Source organism: Pteronotus mesoamericanus, unplaced genomic scaffold (assembly GCF_021234165.1).
Source record: "Pteronotus mesoamericanus isolate MK-2021 breed Mesoamerican mustached bat unplaced genomic scaffold, CSHL_Meso_final scaffold_507, whole genome shotgun sequence".
NCBI classification, from domain to species: domain Eukaryota; kingdom Metazoa; phylum Chordata; class Mammalia; order Chiroptera; family Mormoopidae; genus Pteronotus; species Pteronotus mesoamericanus.
In genome coordinates, this window is record NW_026555319.1 from 8889020 (window position 1) to 8915063 (window position 26044).

General features: G+C 51.4%; 1 protein-coding gene across 1 annotated transcript in view; it reads right to left on the reverse strand.

Moving 5' to 3' along the window:
• Positions 1-3682: 3682 nt before the first annotated feature.
• Positions 3683-26044, reverse strand: part of KSR2 (kinase suppressor of ras 2) — a 269609-nt gene continuing 247247 nt past the window's right edge. The window contains exons 15-19 of the mRNA XM_054594298.1: positions 15327-15423; positions 14182-14315; positions 8638-8769; positions 4777-4906; positions 3683-3820 (exon numbers count right to left, since the gene is read on the reverse strand). Of these exons, the coding sequence (XP_054450273.1) occupies positions 3683-3820; positions 4777-4906; positions 8638-8769; positions 14182-14315; positions 15327-15423 (631 nt within the window). The remainder of the gene's footprint in view (positions 3821-4776; positions 4907-8637; positions 8770-14181; positions 14316-15326; positions 15424-26044) is intronic.

Here is a 26044-nt window from a genome sequence, read left to right on the forward strand (position 1 = left end):
AGCTGAGGCTTGGGCCTGGGGTCGGTCCAGGGGTGACTGTGGGGCCATGGTGGCAGCCACTGCTACGAACTGCCTCTGGCAACACCAGAGTGGCCGGGGCTTGTGCAAATGCGTGTAAAATGCCTCCAAGACAGAGATGTTGAGCCAAGAGCCACAGAGTTTACAGAAGTCCTTGGAAGAGGAACATGTACTTAGGAAGAGCCCGCCTGGGGGCCTTTAGTCTCTGGTCCCACATAGGTGGGAGGGCTGGAAAGGCATTCCGGAAGGTTCTCTGGGAGGCACAGGGCTGTCCCTGGCCCAGGGTCTTGGGAAGCATGACTAGTTTCATCATTTTCCCAGTTTGGAAGCAGGGTTGGCCCCCAGAGCACAAACCAGTCTGGGGGCCACGCGAGATGGGGAAGCCCCCTCCCCCTCCCCTGGTTGGGTGTTGAGTCTGAGCTCAGGTAGGGTTTCTGAAGTCTTAGTTCCCCTCCCTGCGGGGGAGAAGTCTGGATAAAGTAGGAACCAGAAGCATATCAAGCCCGGCGTGGCCAGGATGTACAGGGGCTGCGGGCCGACCCGGGCAACACTGCCCGCTGCCCAACTACTGCCCTCCGAGGGGACAGACTCTCTTCAGTGCCAGAGCAGACGAACGGGGTCCGAGGCTCTGGGAACGTAAGACCTGCCCTTATACACGCGGGACAGAAGGCGCGTAAGCCAGGCTCCCCCACCCCTCCACACGCACGACCTGCTCCCAGCCTCTCAGTAACTCGGCGGTCCCTCGCCATGGAATACTCCACCCCAAGGGGGTGGGGAAAAGCCAGCCACCAGCCCAGGTGGGCATGCAGGTGCGAGACAGGATGCAGGGGCACTGAGCAGACACAACAGACCTCTGACAGGGAAGCCTCACCAGGCCTCAGCACCAGGCTGGAGCTGAAAACACAGAACCTCTACAAACAGCCTCCTTTCTCGCCTTCCCGACGGGACTCTTTAAGGGTAAGCGGGGAGGGGAATCCTTTGCAAACAGGATGCTGTGTGTACACCCTATAACCCCACACACACGTATCCCAGGAGCCCAGATCTATCGTTGTGGTCGACAACCTTAGCTGGTGTAAGTGCCGAAGCAGAGGGAAGGGAAAAGAATGTCCTAGAACTCCCTGTCCAGAGCCCCACTTCTCAGGGCTCAGACTTCAGGGGGTGTCATGGATAAAAGTGAGCTGTAAGGAGCCCCGAGAAGTCATCCTGGTTAGGGAGCCACTGTGCTTTCCAAATAGCGGGGACAGGGTGGGACAAAAAGGGACGACGCTCACACGGAACAGGAGCAGAAGGTCCGGGCACCGGACCCGAGGGACTCAGACCCAAAGGGCACGCAGAACTCTTGCTGCGCTTCGGAGCCATATGCGAAGGTGCCATGAACCATGACCGGCTTGGGCTGGGGCCCCTGAGAACAGATATTTGCAAAGGAACAGCTTCGCCCCTCTGCCTAGATCTTGGCCCCACAGCCCCCACCGAGGTGGTGCCATGCTCTGCGTTCCCGGGCCACGTTCCCTGAGAGCACAGCGGGACCCGCCACGTAGAGGTTGGGGCAGCCGAGAAGACTCTCCGGAGCTGAGGCAGCATGGCTCTTGCTCGCCCAGGGGAATGGAGAGCAGGCAGCATTGCACATGTAGACACACATGGACATGCATGTCCACACGCGCTGGTCCCATAAGCCTGCTCCCATGGGGTCTCCACGGCCCGGGGCCCCGCACTCAGCTTGCTCCCCGCCTCTCCGCCCTGCCTCGCACCTTGCTCATCAAGTCTGTGTCTCCCTGGCTGGTCCCGTTGAGTCCTAGCTCAGGGATCCCCAGCAAAAGGACACAGGTCTGGGGTACAGGGAAGCCACAGAGCCGAGTTGTGCAGTGTCCCCAGGCCGGCCAGAGTCGGTCCTCTCTGACGGTGAGCCTCCGGCCTCCTGAGCTGGCAGAGGGCAGAGCAGGGAAGGAGAGGTGGCTTGGGAGCTGAGGCAGCTGAGCGTCGTCCCTTTGTCCACAGGTCACAGCCTAGAGTGAGGAGAGAAGGGAGAGAGAGGCAAAATGTCACAAGGATGCGACAATGCTGTCTTTTGTGAACCAGGATCCCTGTGGAAGGTCAGATGGTTTGAGATGAGCTATTCCCATCCTCTACAGGAAATAGTGGAAGGATATCTCTTATTGAGGTCCTACTATATGCCAGTATTTTTTTCAAGTGTCATAATACTTGATCTCATTTAAATCTGAGAATAGCCTGCAAGATAGGTACCTCATATCCTTTTAATAGACGAGAAAACTGAGGCTCAGAGAGGTTAAGTGTTTTTCCCAAAGGTGCACAGTCAGGAAGCAGCAGGGCCAGGATTTGAACCTAGAACTCTTCGGGAGCATGTAGCCTCTGGACTAAGACTGGTCGCCAGCATGTGGGCGGGCTGTGGCCCTGTGGCGCTGGAATACCAGTCTGCATGCCATGTGGAGCTTTCGAGAATGCGCGGTGAGGGCTGGGGCTGCAGGAAGAGGGGGTGGGACCAAGATCCACACCACAGACTCCTGCTACGAGCAGAGTGTTCACCGACTACTGTTGAGACAGGATCTAGGTGATCAGGGCAGAAGTTTGGGCCCAATCTCCCAGGAGGTTCTGGAAAGAGACCCAGAAGGTACACAGGTCATCTTTGCCTAGGAGCTAGCAGAATGGAGGGATCAAGATCATGGACTTAGCATCTAGACCAACCTGGGTTCAAATACTTGCTCTGTTCCTTACTAGCTGTGTGATCTTTGGGAAGGCACTTAACCTCTCTGTGCCTTGGTTTTCTCATGAGCAAAGCAGTGACAGTAATAGCACCTACCTCCTGTGGGGGCTCTCAGGATTCAGTCAGGTAATGCAGGCAGAATGTTTGGCACAGCACCCGGCACGCATGTGTTTAATAAGTGACACCCACATGACAGATACTGTGCCAGTGGTTGTCACAAAGATTTGGACCAGTGCCATGGACATACAGCACAACCCAAAAGAACCGCAAGCAGGCACTTAAACAAATACACACCAATATTCACTGCAGCATCATTCACAACAGCCAAAGAGTGCAAACAAACCAAGTGTCTGTCCACATATGAATGGACAAACAAGATGTGGTATGTGCATACCGTGGAATATTACTTAGCCATAAAAGGAAACGATGTTCTAATGCATGCTACAACATGGATTAACCTTGAAAACCTCATGCTATGTAAAAGAAAGGAGACACAAAAGGGCAAATATTACATGTTTCCACCTATACAAAATATCTCGAATAGGACGATTCACAGAGACAGACTGTAACAGATGAGAGGCTACTAGGGATTAGAGGGAGAAGGAATTGGGGGTTATTGTTTAATGGTGCCATAGTTTCTGCTTAGGGTGACATATAGGGCTTGCTGGGTTCAGGGTGCCACCTCGCCACATGACACTCTGCTCACTGGGCATCAACCAACACCAGGAAGAATTAGGCAATGAGGTGGCGTGGCAGCCACATGGCGCATGCCAGGGCCCAAACCCACAGCAGCCTCCCCTGAAGAGAAACGTGGTGGGGAAGGGTGCAGGCTGGTGGGGAGGTGGGGAGGAAAGGGGAAGGCTGGCAGAGGAGTTGGGGAGGGGGGCAAACGCTGACGACGGCCAGAGGACGCAGGCAGGCAGGGGAGGGGCTAAGGGAGGACACCTACTCTGCAGACTTCCAGAAGTGCCCGGGGTGAGACAGGCGGCGGTTTCGCTTTGGCAGTTTCTCCAGCATGTCCATGAGCTTGGTGAAGGTAGGTCTCTCCTCTTGTTCAAAGGCCCAGCAGAAGAGAAGAATGTCCTAAAAGAAAACAGTATGTGGTGATTTAACATAAATAGTGATGTCTTGTTACTCCTTGGAACCTCACTAGATCTGTTCATTTGTCTACCCAGTTTTATATTCCTCCGTCATCCATCCATCCATCCATCCATCCATCCATCCATCCACCCACCTTTCCTTCCTTCTTTCTACTCATCTACTTTGTGGGCCATAGAGCAAACTAGATAAGCCCTATTCTATAAGGCCTGAGACACACTGAGATTAATACAATGCTTCTCAAGGAGTTTTTCTTAACAGAGAATTTTTCTTAACAGGGAGGGAGAAAAGGGAATCCTGAGATCTTCAGCCACAGCCTAATATTATAAATGCCCTTCGAAGTCACAGAGAGGAAAATTACTTTTAGTGATCTTGTCACCTGAGAAAGGAAACTTAGAGGCCATCGGTCCTTAACAGCATACCAGATAATGACTCCCTCCCTAACTCTTCTGTCTTCTGATCAAAGGGGATTCTTTGTGCTATGTTTTACAATATGATTATTAATTTATACTTAGGCTTCTCTGTTTCTGTATATCTTGTGTTGACTTGGATAATGCCTTAAATTTTTTATGTAGATACAAATAAAATTAGAATTATTAACACCAGTGATATTTTAATGAATGCCTTTTCAATCTTGCGGGGGGGTGGGGGGTGAGGGGGTGGGAAAGAGGGATTCCCTGGTTCCACTGCTTCAGCTGTCCATTGCTGGCAAAAACCTGACCAAGTGCTACTGCGCCCCTGAAGGCAGGAACCTGAATTGCAGGCATAGTTCAGAGGTTTTGCCTTCTGAGCTCCAAATCATTACAGGACAAGGCTGTGGGCATGCTTTCACCTTCACCCTTTGAAAAAGCATTAGTGACCTTAACACATGGGAAAAAGAAGGCCCAGAACAGTGTCTGCTGTCCCCCTTGTCCCCCAGGCTGGCATCACCCTGGACTTACCGAGATTTCTTTTCCCATGCCGATCTGGCTGAGGTTGGGTTTCATGCCTGTGCCCATTTGCCAGATTATTGCCTCTGCTGGTTGGGTCTTGAAAGGCCACTCCCTGGCGTGGAGCTCATACCAGATCGTTCTGTCGGCAGACGTTGTTAAAGGAGCGTTGGCGTGACATGTGAGTCGTATCCACTCACCAGCACACACCCACCCCACCAGCCTGCTGGCTGGCCACCCTACTCCCCAGTTTCCTCCTCACAGGGTTGGTGTTTTTCTATCTGAGGTGCATAATACACAAGTCTTTCTCAATGTCTTAAAAGTCATGCTTATCCCAGGTACCTTCTCTGGAGCCTCCATTAACATGAAACAAAAACCGAAGACCTGAATAGTTTCATAGAGTGTGGCTATGACCTCTGACCCTATACTTGGCATTCTAGAAAACCACTGTAGAGCAGAAATTAGGGATACAAAAGTCATTTACAAGGATGGTCTCTCCAACATGATGTACCATATTGAAGAAAGCAGGAACTATGCAGTCATTCAGTGAAAGGAACAGGTCTGCCTGTACTATGGTAAATGCATCAAATGACATGGAACACCCCATTATTATGAAAACATTTCCAAGAAACTTTTATGACATAACAAAAATGTTCAATATATAATTTTAAGTGAAAAAAGCAGGACACGAAGCTATATATAAGATATGAGATTACACTTTTTAAAAAACATTATATACGTATGGACAAGAGAATAAGGAGAAACACAGACAAATGTTAACAATGGCTAACTCTGTGATAGGATGGGATAGGAACATTTCCTCCTGTACTTGTGTTTTCTAAGTATGCCCGTCCTGTGGAACAGTGTGTGTGTGCCGGGGGGAGATCTGAGAGTCGGACTGCCTTGGGATCAAGTTCTGATCCTATTCGACACTGGCTCTATGACGCTGGGTCGGTCATGTCACTCCTCTGGGCCTAGATTTCCTTGCCTGTCAAATTAGAATAATGTTAAAATTGCAGTGGGACGATGTTTATCTGGGATGCTGAATGGCGGGACAAGTCGATGCCCGAGTTATTCTAGAAGGATTGATTACATCATCACTTGTTTCATAGATCCTGGCAACGCAATGGTTGAAGAAAGGACTGCTCCAGGGAGCAGCGTGTGGGGACAGACAGGGCGTGGGCTGGGCAGGGCTTAAATGATGCCGGGAGGCGTGCGTGGCAGTGAGGACCACGGGGTGCCCACAGGCTGCTGGGGTGTCGTGAGCTACTCCGTAACCGGTCTCAGCTCACCGAGAACAAGACTCCCCAACTCAGGAACTATCTAAAACAATCCCAGGAGCGTATCTTTCTTCTGAGCAAAGCTAATTTAGGTAAAAAAGAACACGAAGCCCCCTGTTATCCTCTTTAATAGGATGACTGTGTGAAACCACTTATTTCTAGGGTTCCACTTCTTGGTTAGCATCTTCTTTACCCTGCCAACCCCATCCTTCTGGGGTGGGGAGCTGTTGGGATGTTAGTCCATTTTGTTCTAAGTCATGCCTGCGCATGATGTTCCCAAGCAACAAGAGGCACCTAATTGGCAGAAAACCAAGAGCACTGGGTCCTTCAGAATTCAACAGTGTCAGGAATAAAAGCCTCATTAAAACTTCCTTTCGAACCCACCTTTCAAGAGAAACTCACTTTCAAGAAAAATAAAAATTGCTAAAGATGAAAACTCCACTGGAAAACCAATTACTTACTTGGGTACATTTTGTTAATTACATTCTTGCTTCTGCTAAATTTATGTGAAAATATACCAACTTAATTATTGCAATTTGGTTTCAGATACCAGTATCTAAAGACGGCATAAACGAATCAAGGCAAATGACAGCCTCTAATGGGATCCAAGTGACAGACGGTGAGAATCCCAATGCGTCAGGAACAGCATCCCTTTCCCAGGTTTTACAGAGAGGATGCAGTGGGGTTCTTTTCCATGGAAGAGGGGCTAACATCTCTCAGTGGTGCGAAGTCTGCGTGCCCACATCTGCAAGCCTGCAACTTCCCCAAACAGCTGCCCCAGCACTGTCTCCCACCCCGTGGATGAGTGAGGGCGAGGATCAGCAAGGCCGTTGGACGGCCGTGAGCACAGAACCCGTCTTCGCCGCACCTTCTCAGAGCACTCTGCCCTGCACCTTGGGGCTGTGCACCCCAGACCCTCACCCTGCTCTACCCCTCCAAAGACATCCCACTGTCTCCCAGGGCTGCACTCACCCTTTCTACTGACAATCCTAAACACTTCATTCCAAACTCTGTATGTGTAGATTCAGCTGCCTTCTGGTTGGACCCACTGGCCATCTCCAACTCTGCCCAAACCCACTGGGTCCAAATGCGCTCTTTGCCTTCCCAGCATGCCCCAACCCTGCCCCATGTCCAGGGGTTCTACCTTGGTGAGTGGTAATGCTCCCTCCACCCAAGTCTTCAGGTCCACCTGGGCACCACCCACATTCAGTCCCTCATCAAACCCGATCACTCCCGCTTCTACCGCTTCTCCATCCCCAGTTTTCTCCGCCCCCCCCCACAAAACCCGGCATCGATTCAGCGGACAGCGCCAGCGTCTCCGCCTCTGTTGGTCACCCAGCCTCAAGCTTGTCCTTCTCTTTTCCATTCTGTAGACAGCAGAGTGACCGTTGAAAACTCAAAATATTATTATGTCACTCCCCGTGCTCAATAACCATCAGTGGCTCCCTAGTGCTGTGCAGGTGAAGGGAAAACTCCTTACCGCAGCCTCCCAGTCCCTGCAGGGTGGACCCCATTTCCCTCTCTAGTCTCTCATCTCACCGCCCAGCCTCATTTTCCCCCTGACTCTCCATCCCTCGGCTCCCTCTCAACCCACAGTTTCCTCATTGTGGACAATTTGTTTCCTTTTCCCCCTGTGCCTTTTCACACGTTCTTTGACCTGGAATACCTCGCTCTACCCTCTCCTGGGATACCTTTAACTTAGGCTCAAGAGTCCCTCCCTCCAGGAAGGCCTCCTTGGTCTCCCCTGGCTGGATTTAGTTCTTTCTTTATTCCCACAGTCCTGTGTTTATCCTCAGCATAACACTGGTCATACTTTGTTAAAACTGGTTGTTCCCTTTCTCGTCTTCGACTAGACAATATAAGAGTAGCGACCTGTGGTGGTTTCAAAATATGTCCACAAATTACTTGATACTCCTTCCTGCCAAAAGTAGCCCTTAATTCCCCTTCCCTTGACTAGAGGCTGGATTTAGTGATCTGCTTCTAATAGGACATGGCAAAAGTGATGATAGGCAATTTCTGGACCAGGTCACAAAGCCAATGTGGCTTCTGGCCATGTGGTCATGTCACTCATGCAGCCTCTGGAAAGGCCTCCTGCTGACAGCCACACGCGCGGGCCGCTTTAGAAGCAGACCCTCAGTCCGTCCGCAGCCCTGACCAGCGCCTCGCCCGCACCCTCATGGGCAGTGGTGAGCCAGCTCGGACCCACCCCGCTAAGCCACTCCCACATTCCTGATCAGAGAAATTTGAGATGATAAATGTTTTTAAAATAAGTGTTATTTTAAACTACTGCATTTTAGATACATTGCTTAATAGCTGATGCCCAGTAAATAGCTGTTGCATAAATGAGTGAATGGATGAGTGAATCGGTAGCTCGCCGAGGTCACAGAACCAGTTAGGAACCAGGCATGGATACCTGCTAGTCTCACCCTTTCTCCCACACCTCAGTCAGATCCCCCCCCCATCTCACTCAGAAATCCAGCACCTTTGCCCCCACAGACAGGCGCCCTGTCCCTCCCAAAAGCACCAAAGAAACATTTGGGGAGCGCCCTTCTGCCCAGGCTGGGGCTCCTGAAGGCCAGGGTGGGCCGCCTACCCGAGAGCAAAGACGTCCGAGTGCTTGGAGAAGGGGAGCTTGTCCTCCTCTGTGTCGGGGGACAGCTGGCGGATGATCTCCGGCGCCAGGTGGCAGAGCCAGCCATTCTGGATGCGTAGCTTGTCCTCCCGCCTGGAGGAGCGAAGTGCAGAGTATGAGCCCCGTGTCACAGCCCAGAGAGGATCAGTCCCCGACACTGACCCCATGTCTCTGGGCCATCTCTGCTGGCTTTCTTGCATCTCCCTGTTGGACATGGCCTGACCTTGTACTTGAGGCTGCTATAGAGAGAGACACATGACGCCCAAACCATGATCTGCCCCTTCGCCTTGGAGGCACCCCTTCTCCGTCTTTATTCCGTACATACGGCCGAGTCCTGTTATCCATAGTAGCCACGGTCTATAAAGTCTCTACAAATACTGTATTAACAAATGCAAAACTGTTGCTCCTGCGGGAAATACGTATACCCGCATGTGAACGCACATGCCAGGAGCACATCAGTGAGCAAGCCCAGCAGGGTCCCTGCCCTCCCGGGGCCTGACCTTTGGCAGGGAGAGGCAATGGCGATGAATCAAATAGTCAGGGAAGACACAGGGAGGGATGAGCATTATGCAAAAAAAAACCCCAAAAAAAAACCTTAAAAAGGAATGGAATGTGTCAAAGATAAGAGGGAGGGAGCTTATTTTAGGTGAAATGTGAACTAAGATCGACAGGACGTGAAGGACCCAGGCCTATGAACAAGAGTACTCTAGTCAGGAGGGGAAGTCAGACACAGGTCCAAGGCAAGCCCTGCCTGGCGTGTTTTCTGAAGCCTAAGAAACAGCGGCATAACCAGCACACGCGATGCTATCCTGTGTCTCTGTTATGACGTATAGCCCCACTCCCGGCTGGTGGGCCGTAGGCAGCCGCTCTGCCATCATTATAAGCAATGTGGCCATGAGCATCTTTGGGTGGACACTGTGAAGGTATCCCTTCACCTGCATCTATGATGATTCCTTAGGCTAAATCCTTAGAAGAGACAGGAGGCTGGCTCCCTTCTTCACACCATAAATCCTTAGCAAGTGCAGAGCTTTCCCTTCAGGACTGAAATCTGACCTCCTCCAAGGTTTCGTCTCATGCAAGACGCCCAGGGAAGGGCCAGTTAATGCAGGGAGAGTGGGCAGGCATGGGAGAAGGGAGTGGGTGTCTCGAACCATCAAGAGCGAGACTGTGAAGGGCCAGAGCCTCCAGCACATGGAGGCCTGCGGGGGAGCGGAGGCTGGCTGCATTGTCCGGTTCTTCCAGGGCGGGCTTCTGAGCCTGGTGAAGTGTGAGGAGGCATTGTTTCCTCCGCTGCATTCATTCGTATCCCAGGGTCACGACCCTGGCCCTATCCGAACACCTTAGAAAGCAGTGTTACCCTGCAGAACTTCCCATAGAGATGGAAACGTTCTCCGCCTTTGCTTCCAGTAGGGCCACCTCCAGCCATCGTGGCTATTGAGCAACTGAAACCCAGCTGATGCAAGTGAAGAAGTGAACTCTTTATTTATCTAAAGTTAAAATAGCCATAAGCAAGCCCTGGCTTGTGTGGCTCAGTGGGTTGAGTGCCGGCCTGCAAACCAAAAAGTCATTGGTTCGATTCCCAGTCAGCAAGATGCCTGGGTTGCAGGCCAGGTCCCCATTTGGGGGCATGCAACAGGCAACCAGTCGATGTATCTCCCGCACACTGATGTTTCTCTCCCTCTCTTTTTCCCTCCCTTCCCCTCTCTTTAAAAATCAATAAATAAAATTTTAAAAAATAGCTATAAACTAGTGGCTACCACACTGGACAGGGCCGTTCTAGAACATTATTTACTACAAATGGATTTTTTTCACTTCTGTATATTTTAATAGGTTACTTTTTAACATGACCGTAAGTGGAAAACAAGCGCTTTTTAAGTACACATTAAAATTAATAGGGAAAAATGTTTGTTCACATCCTCCCTAAAGCCACCTTGCAGACCATGCTCGGGGGAGGGGAGAATCCCAGTACGAGGGGCTTCAGGAGTTTGGCGCCTGGCTTTGCGCTGGATAATTATTGCGTGTGTTGGAGGGGCTGTTCTGAGCATGCCTGTGCCTACTAGACACCTGTAGCATCTCCTCTCCCCTGCTGTGACAGCCAAAACTGTCTCCAGATATCACAAATGTCCCTGGGGGAGGAGGGCAGGAGAGGCTAGGTTGAGAATCACTGTTCTAATTTATATATAAAATAAGGAAATGGTCCAGATTTCAGTCTTTCACCATTGGTGACCCTGACTTGCTCCCGCGTGCTACATGGTGGGCCAGATAGAACACATTGTCTGCTAAAAACCAAAACAAAACAAAACAGGACTCAAGTCTAGCAGTAGCCCCTTCAATTGGCTGGCCAGTGAGTTCTTGCTTCTAGAATCAGGCACACCTGCCAGGGGAGCAAGGGGAAGGACACATCGGCTCCTTCCTAGCTCTGTGACCTTGAGCAGACCTGAGTCTTTATTTTCCCACTTGCAAAATGGGTACGTAACTTTCGCACGGCTAGCGGAGGGATGAAAGGGGGACCACGAACGGTGCAGGGCTGCGTCGGCTGCCGGGGCCACGCCGTTCATGGTCATGGTTATTACCTGTGAATACATTTTTTATCTTGAGGACTCAGAAATGAAACTGAGAGTAGAGCCCAAAGTAAGAGTGTCATCCAAGTTGGTCAACTGGCCTGGCCAACTGACATTCTCCTGGCATGAGCAGGTCCTTGGGGTGCGGCGGGGTGGCATGCTGCCGCCAGAAAAGCAAGATTCCCAACTGTCCCGCTGCCTCTTCCCAGCTCGCTGGGCCAGTGGGGGCTTGGAGCTACTTGGAGCTACTGCGAGAGGAGGCAGGGTGGCCGCTCCATCACCCTCAGCCTGGGGCCAGCATGAGCACCCCGGAGGGAGCCAGGGCCTGGCACAAACACCCCAGGGTGTCCCATTCCCACAGTGATGGGCCCACTGGTGACAAAACCAAATCATCCTCAGTCTGGTTATTATTATGATTAGTAACAGCCCACGGGCGGCTGGCACAGCGGCATTGGCATCTGAGTGACACCTTTCTGGAGGAAGGCAGCACAGCTGTAGGCTGGCAGTGCTGGGCGCATGCTCGGGGACGCCCTGGGAGCGGTTCGGGTGTTCAGGACATGCTCCTGTCACGGCGTGACCCCTCACCCCTGCCCCAGGCCCCTCAGCGCATCTACCTGTGCTGGGCACCCAGCGCTGTGAGCGCCCCCAACTTTCACTGAGGGGAGGGCAGGAAGGCACATAACTCCTGCTGAACACCTACTGCACGCCAGCTTGTCCATCTCACTTAACCCTCATCAGCTCATGATCGGGTGGCTTGTGGATCGCAGCTCCACTCTTTGGGTGGGGCCATCCTATGGATGCTGCTGAACAGCCTACAATGCACAGAACAGCGCCCACCCAAAGAACGGAGCGGATGGATCAGATTCCTGTTCTACAGGTGAGGAAACAGAGCCCCAAAAGGTTTAAATGACCTGCCCAAAACTGTGGAGTTTGTAATAAGCAACAGAGCTAAGATCCGTTTGATCCCAAGTCTTTAAAACCTAGAGACTAGACTCCTAACCACAATTCTACTCTGAGTCTTGGTGAAATACTACCATCAGGGAGCGGAATTCTAAACTGAGCCCCATATATAACTGCAACAGAAATCAAAGACCAAGAAGCCACTGATGGCTATTCATCAGTAACCAAAAAGTGTGGATTTCTTATCGGGAGGTGACACAGAGGTCTCCCTGGCTTCTCCCCACACAGCTAGGTTCCTGTTGAGCCCCAGGCTGGGAGAGAATGGGGCAGGCGTGCTGTCTCAACAAAGAGGCCAGAAGCCACAGTGCCCTTGGACTTGACCTCCCTTCTGGGTTGACACTAGGCCTCCAGGAATAAGCTAAGTAAAGGATGCAAATGTCACTTCAGGTCCTTTCTTCCCTTCTTCCTTTGGCTTCAGGAAACCAAGAGTGGAAATAAGGAAAATCAGAAGCCCTGCCCCCTGCTTCTTTGCCTGGAGGAGAAGCCACTGTCGAGGAGAAGGCGGAGGATGGCTATGCCATTAGGGCCATTGGAAGGGAGGGATCTGGTTTTTTTAAAGAGCCTTGAACCTGGTGGAAGAAAACACCTGCTGGGTCTCTTTCTGTCTGGATAGAAATACTTGGGATCATAGAGATGTCACCAGCTGCTTCCTCTGCCCTTGGCTTGGGGTGACAGTGACAAGGCGGTACCCCGACCCCCTTACCACAAACCTCAAAATAGGTGCTGCTGGGGAGACAGAGGGAAAAAAGAATCTTGAGCCACCCAGCCCTCCTGGCTCCTGGCTTCTGACCTGAGGTCTCTCTCCATCTATCTACTTATTGATCTCTTCGATCATTTTCTGCCCACTGGTTTCCTTATCTTAGGTGCTATAGATGGTTTTGGAGACGGCAGTGGATTTTGGGAGGTGGAATAAAATCTGAAAAGGAAATTTAAGCTTCTGTTTGTTACTGCATCACACAGAAATAGCCAGATCAAGTTTCACCCAACTTCAGATGGCGTAACTTAGATTCAAGGTATTACGGAGCGTGAACAAAACGCACTTTGGGGCAGCCTATGGTGTACATCAAAGGGATCCGTTCTCCAAGCACCTGAATGTTAAGTAAAACAAGAGAAAGTGGGAGGCTGCCTTTCTGGAGAGCCATAGGCATGATCAGAGGAAACACGCAGGGCTTAAAGTGAGTGTGTGTATGTGTGGGTGTGTATGCACACATGCATTCCAAATTAAAAGTCACAAAGGAAGGCCCTTCTGAATTTATGGGTCATTCATTTGGGATCAAACTGTTTTTCAAATGGTCAACTCCAGGCTGCTCGCTCTAGGGTGAAAGGTGCCTGAGAGTTAATTACTTAATGGTGGTTAATGATTCTCCTGTGTGATCCCGAGGAAGTATATGCAAATTAATACTAATTACAACAACTCAGCAGCAGCTACTATTTGTAGAGTTTCCTGTGCTCCAGGCGCTGCTCTGGATGCTTGATGTGTTGTCTGATTTTATCCCCACGCAGACCCTGGAGGCAGGCATGACCCCATCCACTGTTTTTCGAGCACGCAAGGAAACTAAAGTTCAGAAAAGTTCAGCGAGCGGCAGAGCTGAGCTGGGCCCCCGGTGAGTCTGACTTTCAATCCCTCGCTCCTAACTAAACTCCTGCCCTCCTGAAATTACTGAATTCATAAGAAAACTCAGAGCAATGCTCTTGGGCGATTCCCACTTCCAGGAGAGTGCGTGGGGCAAGGGAAGAGTCCTTCAGGGAAACTCAAGGGCAAAGGCTCTGCAGGATCTGGAGGGGCTCTGTGCCCACTCAAAGGAGCCATTTGCAAGGCAGGCTGCAGGGAACCGACCGGCACCGGGGCTCCTGCCCTGCGTCCTCACAGCAGCCTGGCTGCTCGGCTGGGTGACCTCGGGCCTAACACCCCATCTGCGTCACTAAAGCCTGTCCCAACCGCCATCTGTCAAGAACCCCCCTAAACCCCTCCACAACATCTCACCTGCCAGCCTGCAGCACCCCAGAAATACTGAAGAGCCCGAAGTCTGTGATCACCACTTTGCCGTTGTCGTAGAAGACGTTCTTGGACTTGAGGTCCTTGTGAAGGATGCCCTTGGCGTGGAGGTAGCCCATACCCTGCAAGGACAAGGGGCTGTCAGAGATCACCCAGACGCTCGCTGCCATCCTGGCTTGGGTTCTGGGGTCACACCCCTGGCTTTGCCAGTGAGACCAGGCTGACAGCTCTCGAGCTGGGGCCCGAATGCAAAGGTTTCCTGATGGGGTGGGAAAAGGCCTGGCAAGTGGGGACAAGCAGGGTCCCCAAGACACAAACCGGCCACTGCTCTCAGACCACTGTAAACCATCTCCATCTAGCGCTTCTGCTTCCTGAGTCAGAAACAAAGATCTCTCAAGAAGGAAAGGGTGGGGACAAGCCTGAGGTGAGGTGGCCCCAGAAGGGACTCCCATTAACCACTTCCCCCACTTCCTCTTTGAAAAGTGACTCCTCTGCAGGAGACCTGTCCCTTAAGCCTCCTTAGCCTGGGCCCCGGCCACATGCACTGCGGTCCTCAAGGGACACATCATGACCCGATGACCAAGGACACGGAGAACAACCTATTGGAGGTCTAGCTCAAGGGTGAATGTCTACTTTTTTTTTTGCCTTTATGAGAAGTTACATTTTTGTGTCTTCTCACACCTCAGTCCTGACTCTTCAATGGACATAAAAGGCTGAATATAACTGATTTATGAGGCAGGTGCCAGAAAAAACACAGGATGTTCCTGTTTGTTTTAATCCCAAACAACACCCAACAATTTGATGTTTCCCCAGCAGCTACAGAGAGAGCTGGCTAACAAGCCCGGGAATTCAAGGACTTGAGGGGTAAAGGATCCCAATGAGAATGTTCCCTCTGGTCCCTGTGCACGTCCAATTATCATGATGATGAGGTGCTAGATAGAAATCAAACATCGACAGACCATCCCTAATGGTCAAACCTCAGCAAAATTCTTACATACACATGGCCTGGTAGTTTTCAAGTCAAGTCTAATTTCTTTTAAGCCCAGACTATTGGTCTGAAGCCAGAACATGAGTCTCAGGAAAGGGCAGCGTCTTTCTGAGGTTCAGGGAGGGGGCCCCAGACCCCACGGTACCTTCACAATTTCTTGGGCAATCTGCCTGGTTTTATTGACATCCAAGACGATCTTGGCATCCCGCACCACCGAATAGAGGGTCCGTCCCTTACAGAGGCTGGAAAGCAAACGGACAAGAGACACTGTTGGCAACTGTTAACATGAGGGTGACCCACACGGTTATTAGAAGTAACATGTAATAGGGTGGATTTGTGGCCACGCCTCTAAGAATCCTATGAGATAGCAAGCCTGGGACAGACCCGGTTCCGGGATGTGGGTCTGGGAGCAAGTTCTTCTGGGTTCTTCAGCATCTTCACCACCGCCACCCGCCCCCCGCCATCAAGGACACCTGCAGAATCTAGCCACGTCCCCTCTGTTCCAGGGTCTCATGGTGGAAAGCTGTGCACAAACAAGCCGTGTATGGGGTCCTCAGACACCACTCAGACAGCATTCTGCCAGCCACTCGTCCCAGCTGCTCCCACTCGCCAGGAGCCGTGGTTTGTGGAGACGGTGATAAAAGACCAGCAACGCGGTGGCTGATGTATACTAATTACCGTCAGCAAATGATGCATTTGAGCCTTTAGACAGAAGTGTGTAAACACCAATAATACTCCCCCCAAACCAGACGCCTGTCTAGATGGAGGGCTTTTCAAACTATTTTCAGCCTCATTGAGTTCATTTCCAGGACCAGTGGTTTAGGATGAACAACAAGATGAAAAAGGACATTATGCAGTGACCGTAACACCTTCTTACTTAGCTGCTGGCATGCTCATCTGTCCTTCTCCCCTGAAGAGAGCCCAATACCTGGCACACACATGCCAGGCACTCACTAAACTGAATTAACAAGGGAAGGGAGGGAGGGAGGGAGGGAGGGAGGGAGGGAGGGAGGGAGGGAGGGAGGGAGTTCTAGATTCACCAGAGCATTCCCAGCCCCCAGTGCCATGCCTAGCTCATAGTACCTAATGTTGGCTGCAGGAAGCTGGGATGACATTAGGGAAGTTAATTTTCCATCTATGTTGAAATAAGGGTGTGAATTTTTCTTTCATCTATGATATTATTGCTGAAATACTGCAGGCATTTTATCCACTGCTTTAGTATTAATATTCACAGGGCCCTTGCTGTGTGCTAGGCTTGGCTGCAATAGCGGGGTTGAAGTTAGAATCTGGTATCAGAGGGTTTCAGTTTGAATCCCAGTCTGTTCCGTACATGCTGTGTGTCTCTCTGTGGGTTACTTAACCTCTTTGGCCCTCGGTTTCCTCATCTACTAAAGGGACTGAGGATACCTACAGACAGAAGGAGAAATGGAGCTGAGTACCATGCCTGGCACCTGGTCAGGGGTGTAACACAGCGTCAGGGGAACAAAGGCCTAAAGTTAGACTCTAAGGGTTAGAATCCTGGCTTGTCAGCTCCCAGCTGTGTGACCCCAGGCAGGTGAGTTAACCTCTCCGGGCCTTAATGTCACTGTTAGTAAAATGCAGTTAGTGATGCCTGCTTTCTAGGGTTCTTAAGAGTATTGAAGGGGCCAAAAGTAAGGAAAAAAAAAAAAAAAAAAAAAAAAAAAAAAAAAGACCCCACACACCCCCCCCCCCCCCCCCCTTTCGGCAAAAAAAAAAAAAAAAAAAAAAAAAAAAGTATCACATGAGATCAGGTATCAAGGTGTAGGCACCTCTTCACGTCTAACACGAAGTAAGTACTCAGGACATGCTCCCTACTGTGAGAGGTAGTAAGTGATCAATCAACACACACACACACTCTTGTGCAAATGCATATAAATTATATATTTATACACAACATGGCATCTATTATTTCTCTAGCCATCCATTCACCCACCTAGAATGCTAACTCATGATCTTTGACAAAGAGTTACTTCTTCACCTGCCGAAGGTGAGATTCCTGGGGTAGCCGACTCCGGGGTAGCTCGCTCTCGAGGTAGCTGACTCCCGGGGAGGCTGAATCACCTGTCTCAGTTGCCCAGTAAGTCAGCAGGCAGCAGACAGGATGACTCAAGGCTGTCCCCCCATTGGTGACCCGGGCAGTGTGTTTGCTGTGGCTGCTGGGGGACAGCTGGAGGTGGGGTGGGCTGTGCAGCCAATTAGCCGTATTGACATTTAAATACTCAGATGGCGAGGGCTGTGGGTGGATTCCCTCCCCTGGATACTCCGTTCTTAAACAGCCACCTACAGTTGTGACAGGCCAGAGCCGCGAAAACACCACCCGCACTGCAGCCGGCAGGGCAAACAACTGCAAAAGGCTCCAAGGCTCTCAGGCCCTCCTGCCCCGGAAAATCACACACGAGTCGTAGCCTTCAAATGTCCATCCTCATCTTCTTCCCTGGCTCGCAGCCTCACTTCCACCAGCAACGGCTCATGTCTTTGCTCCTCTCCTGACCTTACGGCATCTAGAACCACTGCACAAACTAGCACGGACTGGCAGGATGTAAGTGGTACGTGCGACCACAGCTCGGCACATCTATGTGAAATAAACAATAACCCACAGCCAGCAATTCGTCCACCAGGCATACACCCGAAAGGCATGCATACTCATAGTCGCCCACAGACATGTACTAGAATGTTCCAGAATGCTAACAGCAACCTCTTTGTAATAGCCCCACACTGGAACCCACCCCAATGCTCATCCACTGAAAAATGGATAAATTGTGATATATCCTTATAACAAAATACTGTAGTCATATTGCACTGTACAACAAACCATTGCTAGCTGCAGGAAAAAAAATACCATGAAGTCCATAAACATGGTGAGCAAAAGAAGCCAGACACACAAGATTCAGGCTGAACTGATACAAAATACAAAAGCAGACAAAAAAGGAAAAGGCAGGAGGTGAAGTCCTGTGTTTTGATTTGGAGCTTGTTATATAGAGATGCACTCAGGGGAAATTCATCAGGCTGGCCCCTCAGGATCCAGACACTTTGGCAGGTATTTTATCCTTTAAAAAAGTTTACTTACAAAATCAGCAAGAAAATCATGAAAAATTAATACATGATGTTGAAATTTAAAAGTTAATCGAAGCCAACATGGATGCCCCGTGTATCCATTGTAGACCCCCCGCTGTCCCCAGGGGCAGTGCCTGCGGGGGAGTTAGGAGCTCCAGCCTGCCCAGGTGTTTATCGGGGCTGAGTCCCAGCGGCAGGTGCACGGCAAGGGCTGGGCTCTCAGCAGCAGCAGGCCTTGGGCAGGTGGCCTGGGTGGCTGGCGCTTGGATCATCCAGCCAAGTCAGTTCCAGTGTCCATAGCAACTGCTCTGAGCCCGGGATTTCTGTGGCTCCCGCAGGTGCCCTAAAAGCCACTTGCAGGTAGGCAGTGGGGAAGGGCGGGGAGGAGAGGGTGAAGGCTTACCGAGCACATGCAGGAGGCTTCGCGCACCTGCACGAGTCCGCCCGGCGCTCCCAAAGGGTCCCCGTTCTCACCTGTCTCACAGGTGAGGGTGAGGAGACTCCGAGCGGGGAGGCCCCGCTCGCCGACACACCGCCGGGATCAGTCTGCTCCTGACCTTTCTCACCTTCCCCTCTGCGGTGTGGGTCCCAGTTACTGGGCGTGATGTTTTGGCCATTCAAGAGACACGCAGCCAAGTCCCAACTCTACCATTTACTACTTGCCGGGTGCTATCAGGAAGTGACTTTGCCCTCAGTTTCCTCATCTGTGAAACGGGGATGACAGTGACAACAGAACCCCACGAAGTGAGTATTCATACCGTATTCCATTGATTCTAAGACCTATATATTTCCTTGCCTTTGAACATCTCTGAAAGGAGAACGTCTTGCATTCACTGACAGGTCAGTTTCACAGACACCATATTTCTTTGGAGTACATAAAATAAATGGTGCCTATTCTAACTGATGGCATTAGGTTTAATGACACCTGGGACTGGCCCCAGTTCACAGGTCAGGAAGCCTCAGCTCAGAGCTGTGAGGCGGAGCTGCTGCCTGAACCCAGGAGGCCTGGCTCTGGCGCTGATGCTCTTAAGCCCTCCTTTGCTTCTTCACCTTCTCTGAGACCCTGGCATGTCATAGGCCCCTAGCAAATGGCAGCTGTAATGCCGCTACGGACAACACCTGTGGCACTGAAGATTAACAGGGCCGGCCCGCCTCAGCCTGGAGGTCAGGAGAAGGTGTTTTGGTGACTCGAGGGTCTATTTAGCAGCTCTCCAGCTTCTGGGCAGGAGTCACACACATGCACGCAACATGTGTACACACACGCACTTCCTCTGCCCCTCCCTCCCTCTCAGTCTCTCTTGCTGCAACAAAGATCATGCTTCTCCAAGAAGGGGTGCCAGATCTGGGAATTTTGTGTCCTATCTGCAGGTCACCATCCCTCCCAGTCCCGGCCCCTTCAGGAAGCTCCTGGAAGGACATCTTTCAACTTGCATCCCAGGCGACACCAGGAGCTTTTTGGCTGAGATGGCACAGCACATGTAAGACATTTGTTGTAAAGCAGCCATAAGGAGGCCATCAGAAACAATGAAATAAAACCATCTAGAAGGTTTGTCTCCCAGGGCCTCTGCCCAAGCTGACTCATCCTGCTGAAACAGTGGCTGGGACAGAAATCTGGAAGCACGTGGTGGCCACTTCCTCTCCCTCCTCCAAACTCCTCACCATCACGCCCAGGTCCCCGGGCTGGTGTGAATGATGGGGAAGGTGTGTGCCCTGGGGTGGGGGAAAGCAGCCACCTCTGAAGACAGACTGGCTATCAGCCCAGAGCTGCCACCTCTGTGCCCCCTCGGCCTTCGGGCGTTGCCGTGCAGATGCTCACGGTACCTGCATTTGTAACTATGGGTGGGGAGGCATCTGAAGCATGGCCTCCCAAGGGTGCCCGCATCCTGATCCTCAGAACCAGTGGAGGCGTGACCGTTCATGGCCAAAGGGACTTTGCCACTGCCTGATTTGAGCTTGCAGAGCAGCTGGTTTCAAAGTCAGATGTCATTTTAAACACACTGGGTTCCGTCAGAAGGGATTTGCCGCCCCTGGTCCACTTGCTGACTTCTAGGCATTCCCCACCTTTAAAAGCTCAAAATCCCACTTAATTGCCCTCCACTCTTTTCCCCTCCCTTAAGCAAATAAATCCCATGCCAAGCGACAGGTTGCATCCTCCATCGAACTCCAGCCATAGGCGATCTTGAACTTCCAAGCCGTCCATGAATCTAACACTGAAGATATTAAACCTTGGGACTCCAGGGCTTTATAATAAAAAGTGCCAGGTTAGCTTCCTATAAAAATGGGAAGTGCCAGAAAGCAAGTGAGAAATGCCAGCTGTCTGCCACCTGCTTAACCCGACATGCGTCCAGGAAATGAAGAGTTATAGAGTTCATTAAGTAAACGGGCTGGTTGGGGAAGGCTCGGGTCCCAGGCATGAGAAAAATGACGGTAGCCTGCCAGGCATAGAAATAGGCAAAGCAGGAGCCTGGCTGCCCAGGAGAGGGAGGCTTAGTTTTTGCAAAGGCATACCCACTGCCCTCCTTCACCCTGACATCGCTGCAAAGCTCTGAGAAGTGGGGCGGGGAAAGGAAGCTTAGACTCTCAGTCTTACTGGAGGCTTCTCTCCAGAGCCAGATCCGACTGTGCTAAGGGCAGGGACCAAGGGCTCGCTGCTCTGGACACTTGAAGATCTGGGATGGAGGTTCCTCCCATTAGGGGGTGCTCCTGTCGCTGGCTGTGACCCATGCTTCTGGGCCTCTGGTGACATTCTGCCCTGCCTGGTCTGGGCTTTGCATGGGAGGGAGGGTTCCAGAGCAGAGGCTGTCAGCCGGGATGGTGCGGGCCTCCAGCTCACTACGGGAAGACATTCCAGGAACCCGTAGCCTGGCTGGTCCTCTGCCTCTTGTCGCGTTGCAAGGTCCAGCCACCACCCAAGACCTGTTCTTCTTGACCTTGTCCAAGGGCATCCCGGGACAGGCCCCTCCCTGACTTTGCAGCATATTCTCCCAGCATCTCACTTGGTATCCCTCACATTGCAATCATTTCAGAACCACCGTGAGAATTTTACCAGATCAGCCAACTCGTATTATTTATCACTTGCTGTTAGTTTTCCTCAGATGCATTGCCTTTGAAAAATAAGTGGATGTTTATAAAACTTTCGGTCATTACCTTCTATCACTACCAGGTAAAAAGCCAGAATCTGTAGCTCTGAATAAAAATAAAAATAAACGTAATTTAAAAAAAAACCCACATTAAAAAAACAAAATTAAATCCTAGCATGGCCTTGTGGCCTGCCCAATGACCTGAGGTTGAGGCCTCTGCTTTTTGTTTAAGGGAAAAAAAAAGTTTAGCAAATAAGGGTCAGGAAGGTGCTGAACACTAGCTTGGAGCAGAGAACTTCCTCCTCTGTTCGTGGGGCTCTCTCCACAAGGCCCTCAGCCGAGAACTAGGAACGCCAGCCTTCCTGGGAGGGGAGGCACTGGGCACGCAGGGAAAACCCACGTGCCGGAAGCTCAGGCAGCCTACCCAGAGGCCCAGTGAGCAGGCGACAGGGTCAGGATTCGAGTCCAGGTCTCGAATCCTCACATCTTTCCAGGATTTCCTAAGACCCCCGGGAGAAGATGATTTAGCCAAGGAGAAACTGGCCAAGCCCAACGCAGGCGGCGTGACCTCGAGGAACCTTGCTTGTCCTCTGAGCTGAGCTGAGGACCCCGCCCCCAGCGCTAGACCTTTCCTTCCACCCTCCAAATTCAGGGCCGGTCCACGCTGGCCTCATTGCTGTGCGCTGCTTCTCTTTGGGAATCCCTAACTGTCACTCAGAGAGAAGCAAGGCGGCCTGAAGAGGGCTAGGGCATCCGGGGGGAGGAGGCGGGAGGGTGCGGGTCTGCAAGGGCCTGGGCAGCACACAGGCAGCCGGGCCAGGAAGGCGCTTGGGCACAGCTCCTGGAATGAGTGGACCGAGGTGCGAGTGGCTCCGCACCTCCCGCCTTCCCCCTGCCCACTGCCGCTGGAAGAGCTGTGGTTTATGACAAGGCAGGTCTCTCCCCTAATGGCTGAGAGCGCGGAACGGGCCCTGAGCCAAATGGCAGCAGCAATGAAGCTTCCAGACGCTTCCCAGCTCCAGGCACCACCTGGTAGGTATCAAAACACCAAACAGAACACTGGCCCTACCCTCCAGGGTTGGAGACTGGGAAGCATATCAATTCTTGTTGCTCCCTGACAAGAACCACATTTAAAAAAAAAAAAAAGCTTAGTAGTAGACTGAATTACTGTCTTTAAGAAAGTATATACATAGTACCTAATTTATATGCATTAAAAATCCACAGAGGGGATCGACTCTGAGGGTGTTAGCAGAACTACTCCAGGTAGTGAATTAGGAGCTTGACAAGTTTTTTTTTTCCCTTGCTGCTTATCTCTCTTTTCTAATTTTTCTCCCATAAGCACGTGTTACTTTTATAAAATGAGGGGGAAAAAAAGAGAGGAAAAGAGCACCTGTGAGTCGGACTGAAATGAAAGCAGACACACATTCATGCTGCAGACGGTTTGGAAAATATTGAACTGGCGACAAACCGAAATGAGAAAGTACAATCTGAGCCGAATTCCTACTCCGCAGAGCTCACACTTGCTCAGAAGGTCCTCTGGCTGTGACTCTCTGAGGGCAGGAAGTAATTTTTGCTCCGTCTTCTGCATGGGGTTTATCAAGTCTGGGCATGTGGCAAGTGACCAGTTCCAATAGCAACCTTCTCCCTGGAAAAGCTCAGGAAATTGTTGAGGATGACAATTTCCTATTGATTTTTTAAAGTAACTGTGTGGCTGGTGAAAGGAAAAGGGACAGACAGATCTGTGGTGCTCACAGCCCCAAACGGCTGTGTCCTTTCCGTCCACGGGACCCAGGGCCCAAGCGGGTGAAGGGAAATGACAAGGTGCGGGGTTGGGGGGAGGGGCAGAGGGGAATGAGACAGGGAGGGGAGAGTCCTGCCCTCCTGGCCGACGCTGGGAACGAACCTGAGCATGGACCCTCCCTGGCCACGGAGAAAGAGAAAAGAGAAATTTCGAGAATTCAGGTCCACCTCCTTCACGGAAGATACGGGGAAACCAGAGCACAGAAGGATGATAGAACTAGTCAAGGTCATGCTTCTAGTGGCCCAGCCTGGCTTGATCCAGACCCGTCCCGGCTAAATCTCTGTTTGCAGCCACAGAACCACGTTGCCTCCTAAGAATAACAGATACCATTTGTTGAACCTGCCCATGACCACTCTGCCGAGGGTGTCACATGGAGGATCTCATGCAGCTGCTCTCCTGAGCTCAGCCCCGCTAAGGAGGTGTCATTTCCATTTCTCAGATGGGGAGACTGGGACTTAGAGAGGTGATGTCATTTGCTAAGCTCATGCAGCTAAGACAGAAGGGGATGGAACCGGCATTCTACCCTCAGTCTGTTTGACACCAGTTTCTTCCTCTCAACCACGGCCTCTCGGGGAAGTGGAAAGAACAGGGGCTCAGAGACGCGGGAACTAACATTTTCCAAGCTCCTGAGACAAGCCCTGTACTGGCGGGGAACTTTCATCCTCCAATAAAGCAACAGCTGGAGGGAAATAAATAACCTGCCCAGGCCCCTTCTCAGCCAGGACGTAGAGGCGGGATCTGGCCCCAGTTTGCCCCAAGCCCCTTCCACCAGCTCCCTCTTTTTGAGCAGGCCTCTGGCACTGGGCCACCCCAATGCAGCCCCAGCGAGCCTATGGTCCACATTCTTTTGCAGGGAATTTGGAAGAGTGTAGGTACCTACACAGGTCTGCTAGAGCCAGGCTTCTAACACAGGCGTTGCAAACTATGGCCACGGGCCAAACCCAGCCCCACTGCCTGCTTTTGTACGGCCCATGGGCTAAGAGTGGTTTTCATACCTTTAGATAAAAGTTAAAATAATTCAAAAGAAGAATGATATCTGATGATGTGAAAATTACGAGAGATTCAAATTTCCGTGTGGACAAGTTATGTTTTACTGGCACACAGCCACACACTTTGTTTGTGTATTGTCTATGGATGGCTTGCTGCTACAATGGCAGAATTGAAGAGTTGTGACAGAGACCGGAGGGCAAAGCCAAAAATGTTTACTGTCTGGCTCTTTGCAGAAGATGTTTGTTGACCTGCGTTCCAAGAAACCGAGGGGAGTCAACAAACTGGGCTGCTAGAACTAAAAGAGCTGCGCAACATAGCACCATTTTCCTCTGCATTGGGAGTGAGTGTGGTAAAGGCCAGGTGGATTTTCCATTCATTCACTTACTCACTCATTCCTCACTCACCCAGTCATTCATTCACTCATTCATTCATACATTCATTCATTCAGCTATGCATCTGTCCATGCCTGCATCGAGCCAGCACTCCCAGAGCCCCTACCCAATCAGGCACTGTGCTAGGTGTGGGGATGCCAATTCTGTTGGGCAAGGCAGGCGGCACACACAAAAGTGCCAGTGAATGTCGCAGGTGCAGGGGCAAAGCTCTGCTTGGGACTGAGTTGGGCGGATGAGGGAGGAGGACAGGGAACTAGGGCCAGTGTGAATGCCAGCCAGGAACTTATCTGCAATCCTGTGTCGTACACCAATGGAGACAGGCTAAGCTGCGGCTGCCACCCGGCGGGAGAGGGGCCCCAGAGCGGGACAGGCCCACGCCAGACAGGCTGCAACTCTACAGTGGAAGCACCATCAACCTACATCACACGACTTCCGTGTTTCTAAGTCTCCGACTGCTTCCTCTCCACGAGTCTCTGCCCCAATTCCTACACGCACCCAAACACGGCCTTCCCAAGCAGGCCCAGGCACATTAGCTGGACAACTCTTCATCCCAGTGAGGCAAGCCCCAAATCGCTTTGGAATACCTTCCTTACAGACCACTGGCTTGTCCTGGGAGACCAGGGGGAAGTCACCTGACCTGCTGCCACCACACAGAGGGTCACTGTAGCTGGATCAAAAGCCACAGGCATGACATGTCTGTGTATATGGACATACATCTGTGCATTCTTGTTTCTATGGACGCCAGTGCCTCTCTGTGTGCATGGATGTAGTACATGTATGTGTACATATTTTTGTATGTGCGTCCATGTGTGGGGGATGTCTTTGCATTAACGTGTACATCTATGTCTGTCTGTGACTGCAGCCGGGGACGGCAGCATTTCAGAGACGCTCATGGCAACTGCAGGGCTGGCCATGGCCTCTCGCAGCCCTCAGCGAGCGCTCTGCGCCTGTGTCTTCCCTGGCCTTTGCAGTGCTCCCATGGAGGCATCGAGTCTGTGTCTGAAATCTGGAAGCTCAGGTGGCCAGGGGCAGATGGGGAGCCGGGGTGGGGAGCGACTGTTAATGGGTACAGGGTTCCTTCTTAAAGCGATAAAAAGTTCTAAAATTACATTTGGCGACAACCACACAATTTTGTAAATATACTAAAAGCCAGTGACATCTGTGGACAGTTTACATGAAGAGATTTTATGGTATTTCTATATCATCTCTATATCAACAAAGTTGTTTAAAAAAGAAAAAAAACCTGGAAGTTCTCAAAAATCCTCACTCACTGCTTCCTGTTGCATTTATTTGCAGAGGAGCCGTGGTCTGGGAAACAGAAAGAAATCCCTAATTTCACAGCCCTGTCAGCCAGGTTAGGAGCTCCCCCCGTTTCTACACGCCAGGCCTCTGCCAGCCTGGCAGTGAAGGACACTGTGTCCTTCGCACTCGAGGCTGCATGGGTAAGCGAGAAGCTCCAGGGGATTTAAGGCAGGCTGGGGGGGCAGAAGGACCGGGGGGACCACTGGGAGGGAAATGAACGTGA